Genomic DNA, 17,028 nt, shown 5'->3' with positions numbered 1-17,028 from the left:
TACCTGCTGAGAACCACTAGGCCTCGTTCACACGGCGAGCCAGGCACGCAAAAGTCACGCATGTAAAAAACGTGTGGCTATTAGAACCAATGGTTTCCAATCGGAGCGTTCAGATGCAGGAATTTAAGACGCACAAAAACATCTGACCGTTCCCTCAGGAAACCATTGGTTCTAAGAGCTGCGAGTTTTTTGCGCTCATCGGTCCCCGTGTGAAGGCGGCCTTAGACAGATATGAGGGAGTCGCATCGCTGATAAGGCACCTTTTTATAAATGAAATTCCCATCTTTGTAATCTTTCTTCTTTCGTTCTCGCCAGTTTTTAATACTTTCGCTAATATATTTGTAGTATTTCTTACGGCCATTTCTAGTTTCTTACCGCGCAGGAAGAATCATTCGCAACGTCTAATTTTCTCATTAACGGATCTCCTATTATATAGAATTTCCCTTCAATCGGTCCAACCTGCGAATACATAAAACAAATTAAGCAAAATTCAGTAAAAGTCCAAGTAATTGGGGGCCAAATGACACTTATGGTATTATTTGTAGCAGCATAGGTAATCAGTAGCCGATCGGTGGGGGTCCGACTGCTGGGACCCCCATGGATCCTGAGCTGTAGTCAGGTGCTTGGCCAAAGAGACGAATGCAGCGGTAGTGCGCACACGTGGCCGATGTTCCCTGAGGCCTCGTTCACACCAGCGTGGTTTTAGCGCAGAATAGGCGCATGAAAAGATCGCGTTTAATAGAACTAACGATTTCCTATAGAAACGTTCACATGAGGGGATTTTAGGCCCGCAGAAAACTTGCACCTAACAAAGAGAACATGTGACTGCAATGCCGCATACAAGGTCCGTGAACAGATAGGACCTGACCCATCTTTGGCGCGAGCTGCGCAGGAGTTTCCATGGGCTCCTATGACAGCTGGATTACACGCACCACGCCGCTCCCGATCGTGTGAGCGGGCAATTTCACAGCTAATGAAGCTCAAGACTTAACTGGAATCACCCGTTCACACGATCGTTAGTGCAGTATAGCCGCGTGTTGCTAATGTTAAAAACGCATCGCAGGAACATCGCAGGTTCGTGTGTTGTGATGTGATAAATCGGAGGCTCCATAAGGAAACAGGCGAGAAAAAATAGCAAAACACAGAAAGATCGGGCAGGAGCGATTTTGAAATATCGCAACATCTCATGACAGAAAACATGGCAGATGGGAATGAAGTCAGTGAGAAGCCCGGGTGTCATAATTCTGTGTTTTCTTGCAATATCACACCGTTCAAAAAACGCGCGATTTTCTCGCCAGTGTGAAGGCGGCCTTAAAGGGGTTTTCTGTGCTCTTTTTTATTGATAACCTTTCAGTTGATTGTCCGGCCCACTGTCATAAGCAGACGGGGGGAAGCGAGTCCGATGGCTTCACTCCCATATGGCACTTCCTGCTGCTCTCCTGGTCACGACCGGATGGGACTTCCTGACCAGCAGAGAAACAGGAAGTGGAGGAGCAGCGCCGCTCTCATTGGTTGCTGGAGCATGCTCATCCTGTGCTGATGAAAACATCGATCCGCAGACCCCCGTCCAACAACTGATCCATAGGACAGGTCATCAGTGAAAAAGAGGGCTGACAACCCCTTTAACCCTTAAGGACACGGCCTATTTTGGGCTTAGGGACGCAACGACTTTTGGTGGATTTTAATCTCCATTTTTCCAAAAGCCATAACTTTTTTGTTTTTCCGTCGATGCGGCCGTATGAGGGCTTGTTTTTTCTGTGGCAGACTGTAGACTACATTTTGAAACGTTTAGTAATTTTTTTATGATCGCAGGGAGAGAAAACACATCAATTCCTCCATAGATTGTTTTTTCTAAAGGTTAAAGGGGTTGTCTCGCGAAAGCAAGTGGGGTTAAGTACTTCTGTATGGCCATATTAAAGCACTTTGTAATATACATCGTGCATTAAATATGAGCCATACAGAAGTTATTCACTTACCTGCTCCGTTGCTGGCGTCCCTGTCTCCATGGCTCCGTCTAATTTCGGTGTCTTCTTGCTTTTTTAGATGCGCTTGCGCAGATGGGTCTTCTCCCTTCGGCTCCGCTCGGCAGCAGCGGCGTTTTGGCTCCGCCCCCTTGCACGCGCCATCGCGTAGCTCCGCCCCCGTCACATGTGCCGATTCCAGCCAATCAGGAGGCTGGAATCGGCACACGTCACGCTCTGGGTCTCCCCTTTGACGTCACGTTACAGGCTGCCACAGGTACTGCAGTCACTAACAGAGCTCCAGCACTCCATCACTGAGCGGTTATTGGGTGCAGCGCCTGTGACGTCCCATAAACCAGGCAGGACTGCAGCCTGTAGACAAAGTAGCGGAGGACCGGGCAGCGCCAGAGAGCGAGGAGAGGAGAGTATATAGCGCTTTGTTATTTTACTGCATGGCAAAGGCTTTTGGGTAAAAACCTACAAGTGGGACACCCCTTTAACTGCAGAACAGAAGGTCACCCCAGTGTTGGGCATGTGACCTGAAGTCCGGAAGAAAAGTGTAGAATACACAGCCTGGAAGGTACAAAGTACAGAACTGCAGACATTAGTGATACTGCAATGGATCCCCATCCACTCCAAACCACCCACCACCCATAGGAGTGCTTCATTAACCCCTCATGGGTGAATGCCCACGGACGGATTTTTACCGCTTTTTCCATGCCGGAAATCCGCGTGTGAATTCCGCAGCTAATAGGTTCTATTGAACATAGCTTTTCTGCCAGCCAACGCTCACATGTGGAATTCTACCGCAGATTTCCGCAGCGGGAAATAAATCGCGGCATATTCTATTTGCCACAGGAGGTCTCCATTGATCTAGTATTAATGGAGACCGTGGAAATCCATGCGGAATTCCGTGATCACCAGCAGGCCCTTTTTGTTTATAATCGCGATACTCCCATGGCGTAAATCCGCGGGCGTATCCTGCGGCGCTCATGGGCATGAACCCTAAGGACCAATCATATGGTAAATATATGGCGCTTGGTCCTGGGCTTTAATCCTGGCTGATAGCAAAAGTATGATGCGGGATTAAAGCTTTTCTCCTGCAATCAGGGGAGGTCAGGTCCTCAGCTGTCAGACAGAGCCGAGGACCCAGATAAGGGAGAAGCAGGTTTAAACAGCGCCGCTAGACTTGTCACAGGAATTTTGACCCGGTCTGACAGGCACTCAATGTATCAAACTCAAAATGTATGATTTTACAGCGGTGGTGAGGATGTATCAAATCTAATGACACCAAAATCATCCACCAAAAGTCACGCAAAGGGGGCAAAGTGTGGAGCAGGTAAAGCCTGCAGGCTTCTTTATATTAGATCTGGACGTTGATTTGGACTCGCACTGCGCCCCTATGACACCACTGAGTAAGGCAAGAGGTGCCGTGTAACTTCAATTATGTAAAACAAGAGCACAACAGGTTTACCCCAACATATCCAGACTGCTGCGAATATCCGTATTCACTAAACAACACAAATTAAATGCCAATATTAAAATATAGAATGCATGCTGAAATCCTTAAAGGGGTTGTCCCGCGAAAGCAAGTGGGGTTAAACACTTCTGTATGGCCATATAAATGCACTTTGTAATATACATCGTGCATTAAATATTGGCCATACAGAACTTACCCCCTCCGGTGTTGGCGTCCCCGTCTCCATGGCGCCGACCGAAGCCGCCTTCTGCCTGGATGAGACACGCTTGCGCTGTCTGCTTCTTCTGTCCCGCTGAAGGGGCCGCTCCGGTGTGCTCGTGCTGCACAGGTCTTCTGCGCATGCGCAGAAGACCTCTGCGGCGCGAGCACGCCGGAGCGGGACAGAAGAGGGCAGACAGCGCAAGCGCGTCTAATCCAGGCAGAAGAAGGCTTCGGTCGGCGCCATGGAGACGGGGATGCCAACACCGGAGGGGGTAAGTTCTGTATGGCCAATATTTAATGCACGATGTATATTACAAAGTGCATTAATATGGCCATACAGAAGTGCTGAACCCCACTTGCTGCCGCGGGACAACCCCTTTAAGTGCTAAATGTGTACAGAATCCTAAGGAAAGTGCAAACAGCTTCACCTATAAGCATTTATGGATGCCAGAAATGTAATAATATACCGCAAGCCACTGACCAAGACCTGCGTTGGTGCAGTCAGCTCTTGGCCTGGGGGGACCCACAAATACTAGCAGCCCCGTAATACCGTGTACTTCAGAGTTTAAGGTAATTTACCTCTTTAAGTGAATCTTCATTATGCCATTTCTTCCAGTACAGACCATCAAGTAATACATTGAAGCCAAAATTCCACCAGTCGTCCATCGTTCGGATTTCAGTAAATGGCTGTTTAGCATTTCTAAGAGGAAACAAAACAGATAAATGCATAGTCAGTCCCAAGACCTGTATGGGTCTCACGCAGTGTCTTCTGCACAACTATTGTGTGTCTGAGACGTGACTCTGTGTGGCTCACATGATTTACCATATTTTTGGAGTCTAAGACACTTTTTAGCAAGACAACATCTTGCTAAAGAGCCCTTGCATCTTGTACTCCAGAGTCATGGAGGTCAGACAGGGCCAGACCCTCCTGAAGGTGTGATCTGAAAAAGCGTTGATAAAACTCTGTGGGGTCATTGAGAGAATTATGCAGCCATACATATCCTGGCTGCGTAGTTCTTGTCCCGACACGGATATGGGTAGGACAAAAAGGCTGATGGAAGCACACAGACCTTCCACGGTGCAGCCTCGTTCTTCTGTACATACAGCAGATGTGGAGCACTGACCGGCAACACCAGCATATAAAGGTCCTACTGTAACTGAAGGACCATTCATTATGTCACGATGACGAGACCAGTCAAGCCATGGGGGACGACTGTATGCAGGAAGAAGACTGACTTTAGAGGTACTGCAGAGGCGGTGAGCATTAATACAACCGATGTGTAGGATGTGTATGTATACGTGTGCAACAATGCAGGGTGTGTATATGACGCTATAGCCATGAGACGGATTTACTGTGGAATGTCCACAGCAAAAAATCTGCACCAAAAACCGTGCTGTTTATTGCAAAATTCAACCCCTCTTATAAGAGTAGAATCTGCACCAAAAATCTAGTGCTGTAATTAATAATAATAAATAATAATCTTTATTTGTATGGCGCCAACTTATTCCGCAGCGCTTTAATTGACCTGCTGCACCAGATGTCAATTTTCACGCGGGTCTTGTGCAGATTTTTTCCATAGCATATGGACAAGATTTTGAATCTGCGGCAAATCTGCTGGGTGTGAACACGGCCTGAGGTGTGCTGTAGAGCAAGATGTGTGGTTGTACGAGATGTTCTGCAGAGCTGTGTGTTGTCACACCGGGGCACTGGCCACTCCTCAGGATCGCCATCGTATCCACCCAAGACGGTAGGCAGAAGTCTCCGTAACACCCTCTTACACCGGAACGCCTTTAAAGACTGGTACCTGCCACTTTCAATAATCTCAGCAATGGTTCAGCAGACTTCACACTGCACATTGCACTAGAAGACACCATAACACCTTGCCCCGGGCCACTGCTAAAGTATATGTAGTGGCCCAGCGGGTTCTACAGAACACTCACTTGTCCTGTCTCACCCGTCTGGCTGCCGTCCTTGGATCCAGAAGGTGCCGTCTGTGGGAGAGACCCTGGGTCTCCCCTTCTGCTCTAAACATAGAGCTCAACCTTGATGTCAGCTGGTCTCCCATTGGCTGATAGTAAGGTTTAATCTTACTGGTGCAGAGCCCCAAGAGCGGGAAGCAAAGATACAAGTCCCTATGCAAGAGTGCGGGTGAGAGAGATTATAAAAGGAAGTGACGCAGAGCAGCTAGGTAGACTCGGCCAGGAGTGAGGGAGGAGAGGTTGCAGTTCCGTAGTCGGCGAGGAGGAGTATTCCATCAGTTATCGTTACCCAAGGTAGAGTGTGGTGATCTAACCCGCTCCCTTGGCATCTTACAGCAGAGAACCCAGAAGATCCTTTCAGATGTCCATCTTCACCTAACAGTGAGTTATAGCTACCCGGTGAAGTTCAGGCCAGGATTAGCCTTACAGCCCCTCTGCTTCATGATATCCTACAGTCAAATCCAACTAAATCGTCCATCTGAATTCACTAGTGGGGGAATTGTCTGATAAATCGAATCTCCAGGAATATAAGAGAGCATTGAAGTCAGAGTATCATCAAATCAATATTACCGCATTCTTGAATATCTGTTATAAATACGTCTTCTAAGGATTGTAAAGTTAACCCGTTGTTGCAAGATTCCAAAGTTGGTAAATCTGCTCACTCTCAGATTGCTAAACTAAGCTGGACTGGTATCTGGTATTTTTGAGTCATCGTCATCCGGAGTGTCCAACTAGAGTGTGGTGTCACCGTGACAAGGCTTAGGCCTCCGGACGTGTCTACGGTAAGTTTATTGGGGTGTTACATATACACCACATTTTTGTCATGTTTCTTAAGGATACGTTTCATTTCTCCAAATTCCAGAGTCTTAAAGGGGCTTTCCGCGTTACACAAAGTTGCTGTCCAATAAATGCTAATTTAAAATGTTATTAGTTCTGCTTTGGATTTTGCATCTGCCGCTCTATAAACCATTGCCTTCAGACATGTATATTCCCAGGTCGCCCCGGATACGTCCTGTAGACATTCCAGCACTACAGGTCGGACGCGCTCTGTAAGAACCACCAGGGAGACCTTTATTTCTATTTAGCTCTTAGGACTGGATCACTGACCAATAGCGGTGCAGCGCTCAGCGGGATGCACAGGAAGGAAGGACAGAACGGGGAAATGTGAAAAATTTCAATTCAAGCTGCATGTTGGCAGGGATGTGGCGGCCAACATGGAAAATGGTGATGTGGGAAATATCAGAAATGGAGACGGGATGAGAAGGTCACGACTACATGATTCATACCCATAACACGGCGCAAACACCTCATATCTCGAAATGTGGACGATTCCCTCCACAACTGGATGCCCCTTCAGGCTGCACATGCTGCTCATGTATCCGTTATCCGCGCTATTTACTGAGCAGACAGGAGTTGGCCTGGAGTTACGGCCCTTTTACACGGGACGGTTCATGGCCAGGATCATTGAGATTCCCGGGAGTTGGAGCGATAAACATTCCGTGTAAATGTATGCAGCGACTGAACGGCGTGTTACGTGTAAACACCAGTATCACTGCTGTACGACTGCGGCTTACAGTGAATGGAGGCGGCGAGGGAGTCAGGGCTGGATGCTCCCCGGCTGCCCCGTCTCCATGCCGGGAGCAATGCAAACGATACTCCCCCCTCTGTAACAGTACTGGGACAAGGCATCAATCGCCCCACAGCTTATCCCGTGTAAACGGACCGGGAGTCCTGATCAGATATGTAAAGTAGAATCCACTAGTTGAATTGTAACTAGACGTTTCTTCTCTCACACTTGAATGTATGCCGGTCGCACTTATCTAGGACCTATAACCCTACATCATGACTGGTCAATGACGGCCAAGACTCATCGCCTGCTCGGATTTATAGTTACACAGGATGGCTTGTCAAACTCCCTGTGTGATTCCTCACCCTCCAACCACATATCAGCCCGAGACCACTAGTTAGGAGAGACCCCTACTCCAACACCATTTACTAGATATCAACTCTCTATATGGCCTCGTACCATAACTCATTACATGAGTAAATCTCAGCCCATCCCCCTCTCTTAAGCATCAGTACATGGGTGTCACGGGGTGGCAGAACCCCCAGGAGCCCCCTATCCCAGGTCAAGCTGTTCTTCAGCCCCGGTTCATCAGCGGCCTGTGATGCTCACAACAAGTCCTTTTACCAAAGTCTAAAAGCTGCCTCATGATTAACCAGTAGAGGCGCTGTTTCTCTACTGGATCGACTATCACAGAGCCCTCTGCTGGCCATATCTGTTACTACTTTACCATAGTGTACTTGTAGCAGAGCTGTGTGTGCATATCTCTGTGCTGTAGTATTGTGTTTGTAATGTGGTTAACCAAATGTAATCAGGGAACACATACATGTGCTATTATATTGAATGGTCAGGAAATGACAAAACATTAGGTTTAACAGGAGCTGATCGTTAAAGGGTAGAGATGAGCGAGCACGCTCAGATAAGGCAGTTACTGGAGTGAGCATCACTCTTCTCGAGTAACTGCATTCTTGTCCGAGGGGGGGCGGCGTGGCGTAGTGTGTGTGTGTGTGTGTGTGTGTTTGTGTGTGTGTGAGGCAGGGGGGTAGTGCTCGGTCATCTCTATTAAAGGGATTGTCTGAGGTATCGAGTTTTGCTAAATTTAGTGCAGCCTGCAGTATGAACATAACAGAGGACATGAGCACCTTCCCCTCTCCATCCGCTCCTTCTCCCTTGGCACCGGATTCCCACAGCTTTTCACATCTGGGTGCAGAACAATGACATCACACCACCAGGTAATTTGTTTGCTGACAGTAATTGGCTGCAGAGGTCATATGGACCGGTATCGATGACATCATCACTGGCTCCATGTAGCAGGCAGGGACCCATCAGAATGGGAGCAGGGGGGAGTAGTAGTAGGATTTCTGGTAGGTTCATACTGCAGGCTCAGCTGGTTTTTGCAGACATAGTTGTACCAGATAATCCCCTTAACCCCCATCTTTCCACTGCAACTCCGAAGTTAGTGACAGTAACCCCTGCACTCCCTTAGACCACCAAGGGCACTTTAATCCATATAGAATATTTTTTCCTATTTTCCGGGGATATCTTATAGTCAGGCGCGTCTTATAGTGCGAATAACACGGTAAGTGGTTCTGACATTGTTAATGTCTACAACCATGAGGCCATTAATGGTCAGTAACTACAGAGCTACACCGACTTAGAGCTTTTAGCCACACCGCGACCGCATATTAGACACACAGTAGCATTGCAGCAGCAGATATATGCAGCTCTACCTATTACATCCACTCGGCGCACTAAAGCGCCACACCTCAGAATGTACGCAAGCGTGTCCATTTAAAACCTGCAAACATGCTTATATAGTATTCGCACTTACAAACTACACCTTGCCAGGCAAGATGGAAGGACCCCTATCACTTACTAAACAGGGAAACTGGGGAACCCCTGCCTAAAAGCAGGGTAATTGTCCCAATAATGTCAGCCCCACTGTCTTCATCTAGGACCTGGCTATCCCTGATCAGGAACCTGGAGAGATGCACTGGACACACTGGACACGACACTGTTCACACATAGAACAGGACTGCACATAGAGCACATGTGTGGCCACCTGCACAGACATAACACAAGTCAGTGTTCACAGCAGTACACATGGATGTGCATACAACATATGACGGGAACCCCACCCAGAGTTCACATGGATACAGATGATGAACCAAAGCCAGTCCAAGTGTCCTCACACCAGGGGAATAGAGAGTTAACCACTGTGCTGACCTAGGGAACAGTGTCAGGCATCACCCATCTGACATCAGACGTTTGGGGCCACACCTGCCCAGGGATAGGGAGAAATCTGCGGGCCGTCTGCACCTGTGTGGTCACTGTAATACACACTACACAATGCACGTACCACCCCGGAACACAAGGAGGGGAGGAACAGCAGGTGTCCAGACCGTCTTCAGGGGAGGAGAGAGGGACACTACAGACAAGCATGCACCACACCAGCCCTGAATGAGATTAACAGTGAAGAACTAAAATGACCAGCAATCTCTCACAAAAATTTTGCTGGTATTTATCTGCCGCAGACCAGGGGGATTGGCTGATGGAGAATACCATACCCAGCCAGTTCAATTACCCCCTACCTGTGAAGGTGTGCACAAGGGAACCTGTAGAACCACAGGTCCCAGACGCACAACCTTAACACTACCATAGTAAATGTAATGACAAGAAAATCCCATCATTGTAAATAAACATTAAGATCTGATGGTAACTTTGTGATGTGTTCTGTATGATCGCTGCCACAGACAACCATCTGTCCCGATTCACCAAAAATATTCACTTCTGAGAAAGCATACGTGTCTATGTCACTAAGAAGAGCCGAATCAGCTGCTGCCGGACCCTCTGGGAGGAGGTCATCCTCGTAAGACAAAAGTAGTGACTGCTACACAGCATTTTGCTATTAGGCGGTCCGTATAAACATTAAATCATGGGGATGCAGAGTAAAAAGTGGGCAATGACTCAAAAGATGGTTCTATGGAAAATGTGTATAAACTCCGGGCACATATGGGTTCTGTTATCACTGATGAACTGTCCTTGTGGCATATTCATCTGTTGGGCTCACTATGTTCTGACACGGAGGACACTTGCTATACTCCGGCAGATGAAGCATCAGGGTACAAGTTATACAAACAATACTCCCCAAGAGCAAATTCCTCTTTGGAAAGGTGATGAATGTTTTTCGTCGGCTCCCCTTTAACCCTTTCCAATCCACTGTCTGACGTGTGAAGACATTATGATTTAAGGCTGTACAGCTCCGATGTTGGAAGACGTCCATCAGGGCTCTCTTACTGTATATTGCCAGCCTCTCTGCTGTCAGAGCCTATCCAACGTGTCACCTCATGCAGTACTGGCTTTAGCCAGCATATAGCGCTGTTGTATAACGGCAGAAAAAGAGTAAGCCCCCTAGGAAAACCAGAATACAAATTGGATTGGAAAGGGCTAATGTAAAATAATACAAATACATCAATAAAAGCTGCAGCCCCCCAATTACAGCTGCCGCATAAAGACAAGACAGGATGAAAACCCAGGACACCGCGGACCCCAAAAGATCATCAGGTGAGGAAAAACACAAAAAAATCCACTGTTTGTAGCGCAGGTTCCATTTGTCCATCGGCTTACAGCGAACATCTGCTGCGTTTTATTGAGAAAAACCGCAGAAAAAGTGCCAGAAAAGTAGCTGCAACAATGTGTCATATTCCAGAAGATGCTACATTACCCCCCTGATGACAGTAATGGCTTCATTAGTCAACAAGTACCGCCCACTACATGTGGCCCCTCAGTGACGGCCTATGTTGTGCCTGAAGGACCAGGTGGTTTTCACCCTCTCATTACAGCAGCCAGAAGTCGCTGACAGCCGTACGTACGAGGGATTGTTCTTAGTGGGGCGAGTGGCATTTGTGATTGGCACCACTCTGGGTTACATATAATGTGCGGTAGAACTTTTATTACATTTTTTTAAGGGGGGGACGGAGGGTGTTAGAAGAAATGTGCATAAATTACTTTTCTTCTGTGGATCGGCACGATTACAGCGATGCCAAGTTTATAGCGATTTCTTGCACAATGAAAACGTTTTAAGAACAAACCATTTAATCCGCATTGTACATTCCAAGACCCAGAGCATTTTCTTCCTTCGGCCGCAGAGCTCTGTGAGGGCTTGGTTTTTCTACGGGAGGAGTTGTAGTTTGGATTGGTACCAATTGGAGGTACACGGGACTGTTGGATCACGTTTTATTGCAGTTTTTGGGAAGCGAACAAAAAAAAAAATATTCTGGCATTATTTTTTTAAAACCAGTTTTACGTCATTCGTCTTTAACTCCGCGAGATCAATAACCAAATATCTTCAAAACCTCATATGTATTACTGTTTTTGTAGTTTATCCATTTACAACATTTTTTTGAGGGGGAAAAACGTGTATTATATATAATTATGCACACATACACACACATATATATACATACACACACACACACATACATATACACATACACACACGTATACACACATATATATATATATATATATATATATATATATATATATACACACACACACACACACACACACACACACACACACACACACACACACACACACACACACACACACACACACACACACACACACACACTACATGGACAAAAGTATTTGGACGCTGCATGTTTTTGGTGCGTTATTCTCCTATTTAGTAAGGTGTCAGCACTCCTTCTGCTTGTATCGCAGCGGCGGCGCTGAGGCGGACTCTCCACAAGTTCTCTGTAAGTCTGGGCAGGAATAGCCGCCATTCCTCGTGCCAGGCTGTGAGAAGAGATTGTTGTGAGGATGGGCGTGGGTGGCGGCGGGGTCGTACCCGTCGCTCCAGTTCGTCCCACAAGAGCTCGATCAGATGAATGAACGGTTATTACAAGATGAGCAGCTTTTTATTTTACCCATGCTCTTCCCAGCATGCCATGCGGCAAACTCGGTATTTGCATATTTTCTGCAGGTCCAAATAGTTTTGTCCATATAGTGTATATCAATGGGAGCCGTGCCTGCAGTTACTAGAGACTTCCGCTCTGCCCCCATGTAATTGCAGCACTGGCGGCAGGCGCACAATCAGGTGATTGGTAGGAGTCCTGAACGACAGACCGCAGCCGATCAACTATTGGTGGCTCATCTGGAGGACCGGTAATCAATAGTCTTTTCCCCAGAAAAACGGGAATTTTTTCTTACCGATAATTCCCTTTCTGGAAGACATCATGACAGCATACGCTGGAGGTTGCTCACCTGCTGACCTGAAGGGACAGGAAAAGGCAGAGCATAAAAAGCACCTCCCCTCCACCAAACACCAGTGCGTTCCAAATGACCACAGTGACCAGCTATTTAACCGGAAGGTGTGTTTTTATTGACATCACACACCTCAGAAAACAAAGTTAAAGCATACACATTACCTCATGTGTTGGACAAACTAGGGTAACCATGTTGGTAAGGGGGGGAAAAAAGCCCGTATGCTGTCATGATGTCTTCCAGAAAGGGAATTATCGGTAAGAAAAAATTCCCGTTTTCCCCATGACATCATGACAGCATACGCTGGAGGAATACCAAATAAGTGGCATGGGCTTTTTAGGGAGGGATTACGGCTTGGAGCACCTTCCTACCGAAGGATGCGTCCTGACTATGTTTAAAGTCCAGCCTATAATGTTTGATGAAAGTATGGCCTGAAGTCCATGTGGCTGCGTTACAGATTTGCTCAATCGACGCGTGCGCTCTCTCCGCCCAAGAGGATGCCACCGCTCTCGTTGAGTGGGCCTTCAATCCTTCTGGAGGGGGGATGCCCTTGGCCTTGTAAGCCTCCTGGATGGCTCTCCTGAGCCACCTGGCGATCGCGTCTTTAGAAGCGGCCTTTCCTTTGGCCTGCCCCTGAAATTGAACGAAAAGTTTGTCAGACTTCCTGAAACTTTCTGTTGCCTCAAGGTACGCTAGTACCGCTCTTTTGACGTCTATATTATGGAGCTTTTGTTCTTTTGCATTTTTGAAATTTTGGCAAAAGGCTGGGATAACTATTGGTTGGCCCCTGTGGAAATCTGACAATACTTTAGGCTGGAAGGATGGGTCTAAAGAAAAAACTATTTTGTCCGGGTGGATAGTCATATATGGGGCCCTTCGTGAGAGGGCCTGGATTTCCCCCACGCGTCTGGCTGACGTGACTGCCACAAGCAGGGCTACCTTGTATGTCAGCCAGGCGATGGATAGATCCGTAATCGGTTCGAATGGGGGGTCGCATAAGGCCTGAAGGACTATGGTTAGATCCCAGGGTGGTGCCGTGGCCCGTGTGAATGGATGTAATCTGCTCGCCCCTCTAAGGAATCTCCTAATCCACCTGTGCTCCGCCAGCGCGAGATCGAAGAATGCCCCCAAGGCCGCAATTTGGACTTTGAGTGTATTCGGACTCAAACCTTTATCCAGGCCCGCCTGGAGAAAATCTAAGATTTTCCGGACGTCTGGCTGATCCAGCTGCTGGATGTCCTGGCCTAACCACTCCGAAAATTTTCTCCAGACTTTGGAGTAGATTTTGTGTGTCGAGGGCTTAAGGCTCTCGCTAATGGTGGAAATAACATTAGGGGAAAGACCCTTCCCTAGGAACTTTACCCGCTCAAGCTCCAGGCCGTAAGCCTGAACTTGTGAACTTCCGGGTAAAGAAGAGGGCCCTGCGACAGTAGGTCCGGTCTTGTTGGAAGGTGGAAGGGCTCTCCCACTGACAGGGATCTCAGGAGGGGGAACCACGGTCTTTTGGGCCAATGTGGTGCTACAAAAATTACTGTTAGGGTTGACTGCAGTAATTTCCTTAGCAGAAGCGGGATTAGTGGTAGAGGGGGGAAGGCATACGCTAGGTCCCAATCCCAGGGGTGAGAGAGAGCGTCCGTGCCCAAGGCCTGTTTCTCTGCGCCTCTGGAAAAGAAAAGCCGGCATTTGGTGTTTGCGCTTGACGCAAAGAGGTCTACTTCTGGTACCCCCCACTTCTCCACAAGAAGGCTGAACACCTCTGGATGGAGTTCCCACTCTCCTGGGTCCACTTTCCTTCTGCTTAAAAAGTCCGCTGTTGAGTTCTCGGCTCCTCTTATATGAAAGGCCGATAGGGACTTTGTTGTGCCTTCCGCCCATTGAAGGATCCGCCCCGCCAGTCGTTGTAGTGGAGGATTCCTGGTGGTACCCTGGTGGCGAATGAGTGATACTGTTGTCATATTGTCTGAGAAGATCCTCACATGTTTCGCCACTAACCGCGTTTGCAGGCTACGCAGGGATTTCCATACAGCTTTAAGCTCCCTAAAGTTCGATGAGCTAGCTTTCTCGTGAACGTCCCAGGCCCCCTGTACATAACCGCCTTCAAAGTGGGCCCCCCACCCTTTGGCGCTGGCATCGGTCGTGATTATTACGGCCGGGTCCAAATTCCAATCGGATGCCTGAGACAGGTTGTCCGACGACACCCACCAACGGAGTGAAGCTCTGGCTTCTGCAGGAATGGGGATTGTCTGATCAAGCGAAGCCTGCAGCTTGTCCCAATTCTGGAGAATTAGTGACTGGAGTCCGCGACTGTGGAACTGGGCCCAGGGGACCACGCCGATGCACGAAGTCATTAGTCCCAGGATCCGCATTGCGTCTCTTATCGTTACCCTATGCTTTTTATAGAGGTTGGAACATTCCTCTATGATAAGATATTTTCTTAGGGGAGGAAGGGACGAATTTTGTAGACTGGAATCCAGGATGACACCCAGGAATTTCTTCCTGGTTTCTGGCTCCATGTTGGATTTAGAGACTCGTTAACAATCCAGCCAAGCTCCCTAAATAATTGCAATGTGGACTCCAAGTGTGATCTCAGAGTAGACGGGGAATCTGCCACCAACAGGAAGTCGTCTAGGTAGGGGATGATCATGACACCCTGATTTCGTAAGAAGGCCACCATTTCTATCACGACTTTGGAAAAAATTCGCGGAGCCGAAGAGATTCCAAATGGTAGGCAGACGAACTGGAAGTGGCGGATTTCCCCCTCCACCCTCAGCGCAAACCTCAGGAACTTTTGTGAGTTGGCGTAAATAGGGATATGAAAATAGGCATCCTTAAGGTCTATTGTAGCCATTACGTTATCCCTGGCAATTAGAGGAGTTGCAGTTCTAATGGTTTCCATTTTGAATTTCCTATATTCAATGAATTTATTCAGTTGTTTTAGATTCATAATGGTGCGGTGGGAGCCGTCTGGTTTGGGAACCAGAAAGAGGGGGGAATAGAAACCTTTTCCCTGTTCCTTCTTAGGGACCGGGATAACCGCGCCGAGACCCTGCAGGTTCCGTACGCCCTCCAACAGAGCCTGTTCTAGGCCTGGAGACTGGGTTGGGGTTATTATAAACCTGTCCGGGGGGCGGGATAGTAGCTCGATCCTGTACCCCTCCGCCAGCTATGGGAACGGCGAGCCAGTCTACCCCCTACCGGGCCCGAAAGTATGGGCTGAGGGACAAAAGTTAAAGTCTTACCCCTTCCGCCCTTTGGATAAGACCATCTTCCGGTCTTCCCCTTCCCGGCGTACGTAGACGAGGGATGAGGGGTGAAGGGTCTCTTGGGTGGTCTGGTGGCAGGCAGTCCGTGACTCTTGTCGGCTGCTTTCTCCAGCAGGCGATCCAGGTCTGGTCCGAATATACGCCCGCCCCGGAACGGTAGGGTACATAGCCTATTCTTGGACGCTGCGTCCCCTGACCACTCTTTCACCCACACTGCCCTTCTGGCGGTGTTCGATAGGGCTGCCATGCGGGCTCCGAGGCGGACTGTTTCCATCGAAGCATCCGCCAGGAACCCTGTTGCCATTCGCAGCAGAGGGATGCCACTTGCGAACTCCTCCCTAGGGGCTTTTTGGTCGACTAGGGCTGCGAATTGGTCCAACCAGATTGCCATGGAACGAGCCACGGAAGTGGCCGCGATGTTAGCTTTCATGATGAGACCGGAGGTAGACCAGGCTTTACGCATGGTTGTGTCCACCTTATGGTCCAACGGGTCCTTTAAGTGGGACGTATCCTCAAAGGGCAACCCGGACTTTCTGGATACCATGGCAATTGCAGTATCGACTTTAGGTATCTCGTCCAAAAAGGACACTTCATCTCCCGGAAATAACAGGCGTTCTTTAAATTCCCTGGGGATTAGCGGAGCCTGATCCGCGCTCTCCCACTCATTTAGGATCAGCTGCTTGAGTGTGGCGTTTACGGGGAATGAAGATTTTTGTTGTGGGAGTAACCCCGCGAACATATCCTCCTGGACTGTGCGGGGTTGCTGCACGTCTTCCTCCACCTGCATGGTCCTGCGTACCGCTTTTAGCAGTTGATCCATGTCTGCGGTAGAGAAAAGATATTTCTTGTCCTCCTGCGTCACTTCCCCGTCAAAATCCACGTTTTCCGCTATGTCGGAGTCAGACTCAGACACCGCCGGAACCGACCTGCGTCTAACCCCGGAAGGCCCAGGTTGGAGGTCCGAGAGAGAGGACTGCACTTCTTCTCGGACAACTGACCGAATTTCGGCCATAAGGGAAGTTTTTTCCTCCTGCAAAATTTTTGCGGAGCAGGTAGCGCATAGCGTTTTTGTGCAGGAGTCGTCAAGTTTGGTTAGACATACTGGACATTTTTTACTCCTTCGTCTAGCCTCCCTCGGTTTTTGAGTATCCCTGTCCTGTAAGACAAGGGAAACTCTGTTAGTCGGGAAGTGTATGTAGTGCAGGTGTAGGTTGGTCCACTGGACCACTTACAGTTAGGAGGGTCTCTGGGTCCTCTCTGGTCGACATCTTGCGCCTTGCAGGAACGTTTCCTGTGCTTAGGATCGTT

At 48.4% G+C, this 17,028-nt stretch overlaps 2 protein-coding genes across 2 annotated transcripts in view; both read right to left on the bottom strand.

Annotated features, from left to right (window-relative positions):
• Positions 1-17,028, bottom strand: part of LOC136586548 (polycystin-1-like protein 1) — a 258,667-nt gene that overhangs the window by 37,313 nt on the left and 204,326 nt on the right. Inside the window, exons 43-44 of the mRNA XM_066584683.1 lie at positions 4,222-4,342; positions 376-459 (exon numbers count right to left, since the gene is read on the bottom strand). Of these exons, the coding sequence (XP_066440780.1) occupies positions 376-459; positions 4,222-4,342 (205 nt within the window). The remainder of the gene's footprint in view (positions 1-375; positions 460-4,221; positions 4,343-17,028) is intronic.
• Positions 12,521-14,903, bottom strand: LOC136586776 (uncharacterized). Its single transcript, XM_066584993.1, has 2 exons — positions 14,212-14,903; positions 12,521-13,090 (listed from the first exon to the last, which is right to left on the bottom strand). The coding sequence occupies exons 1-2, from the start codon at positions 14,821-14,823 to the stop codon at positions 12,794-12,796; spliced, it is 909 nt and encodes a 302-aa protein (XP_066441090.1). The 5' UTR covers positions 14,824-14,903; the 3' UTR covers positions 12,521-12,793.

Source organism: Eleutherodactylus coqui, chromosome 12 (genome assembly GCF_035609145.1).
Source record: "Eleutherodactylus coqui strain aEleCoq1 chromosome 12, aEleCoq1.hap1, whole genome shotgun sequence".
Classification (NCBI taxonomy): Eukaryota; Metazoa; Chordata; class Amphibia; order Anura; family Eleutherodactylidae; genus Eleutherodactylus; species Eleutherodactylus coqui.
This window is presented reverse-complemented; position numbering and strand designations above follow the sequence as displayed.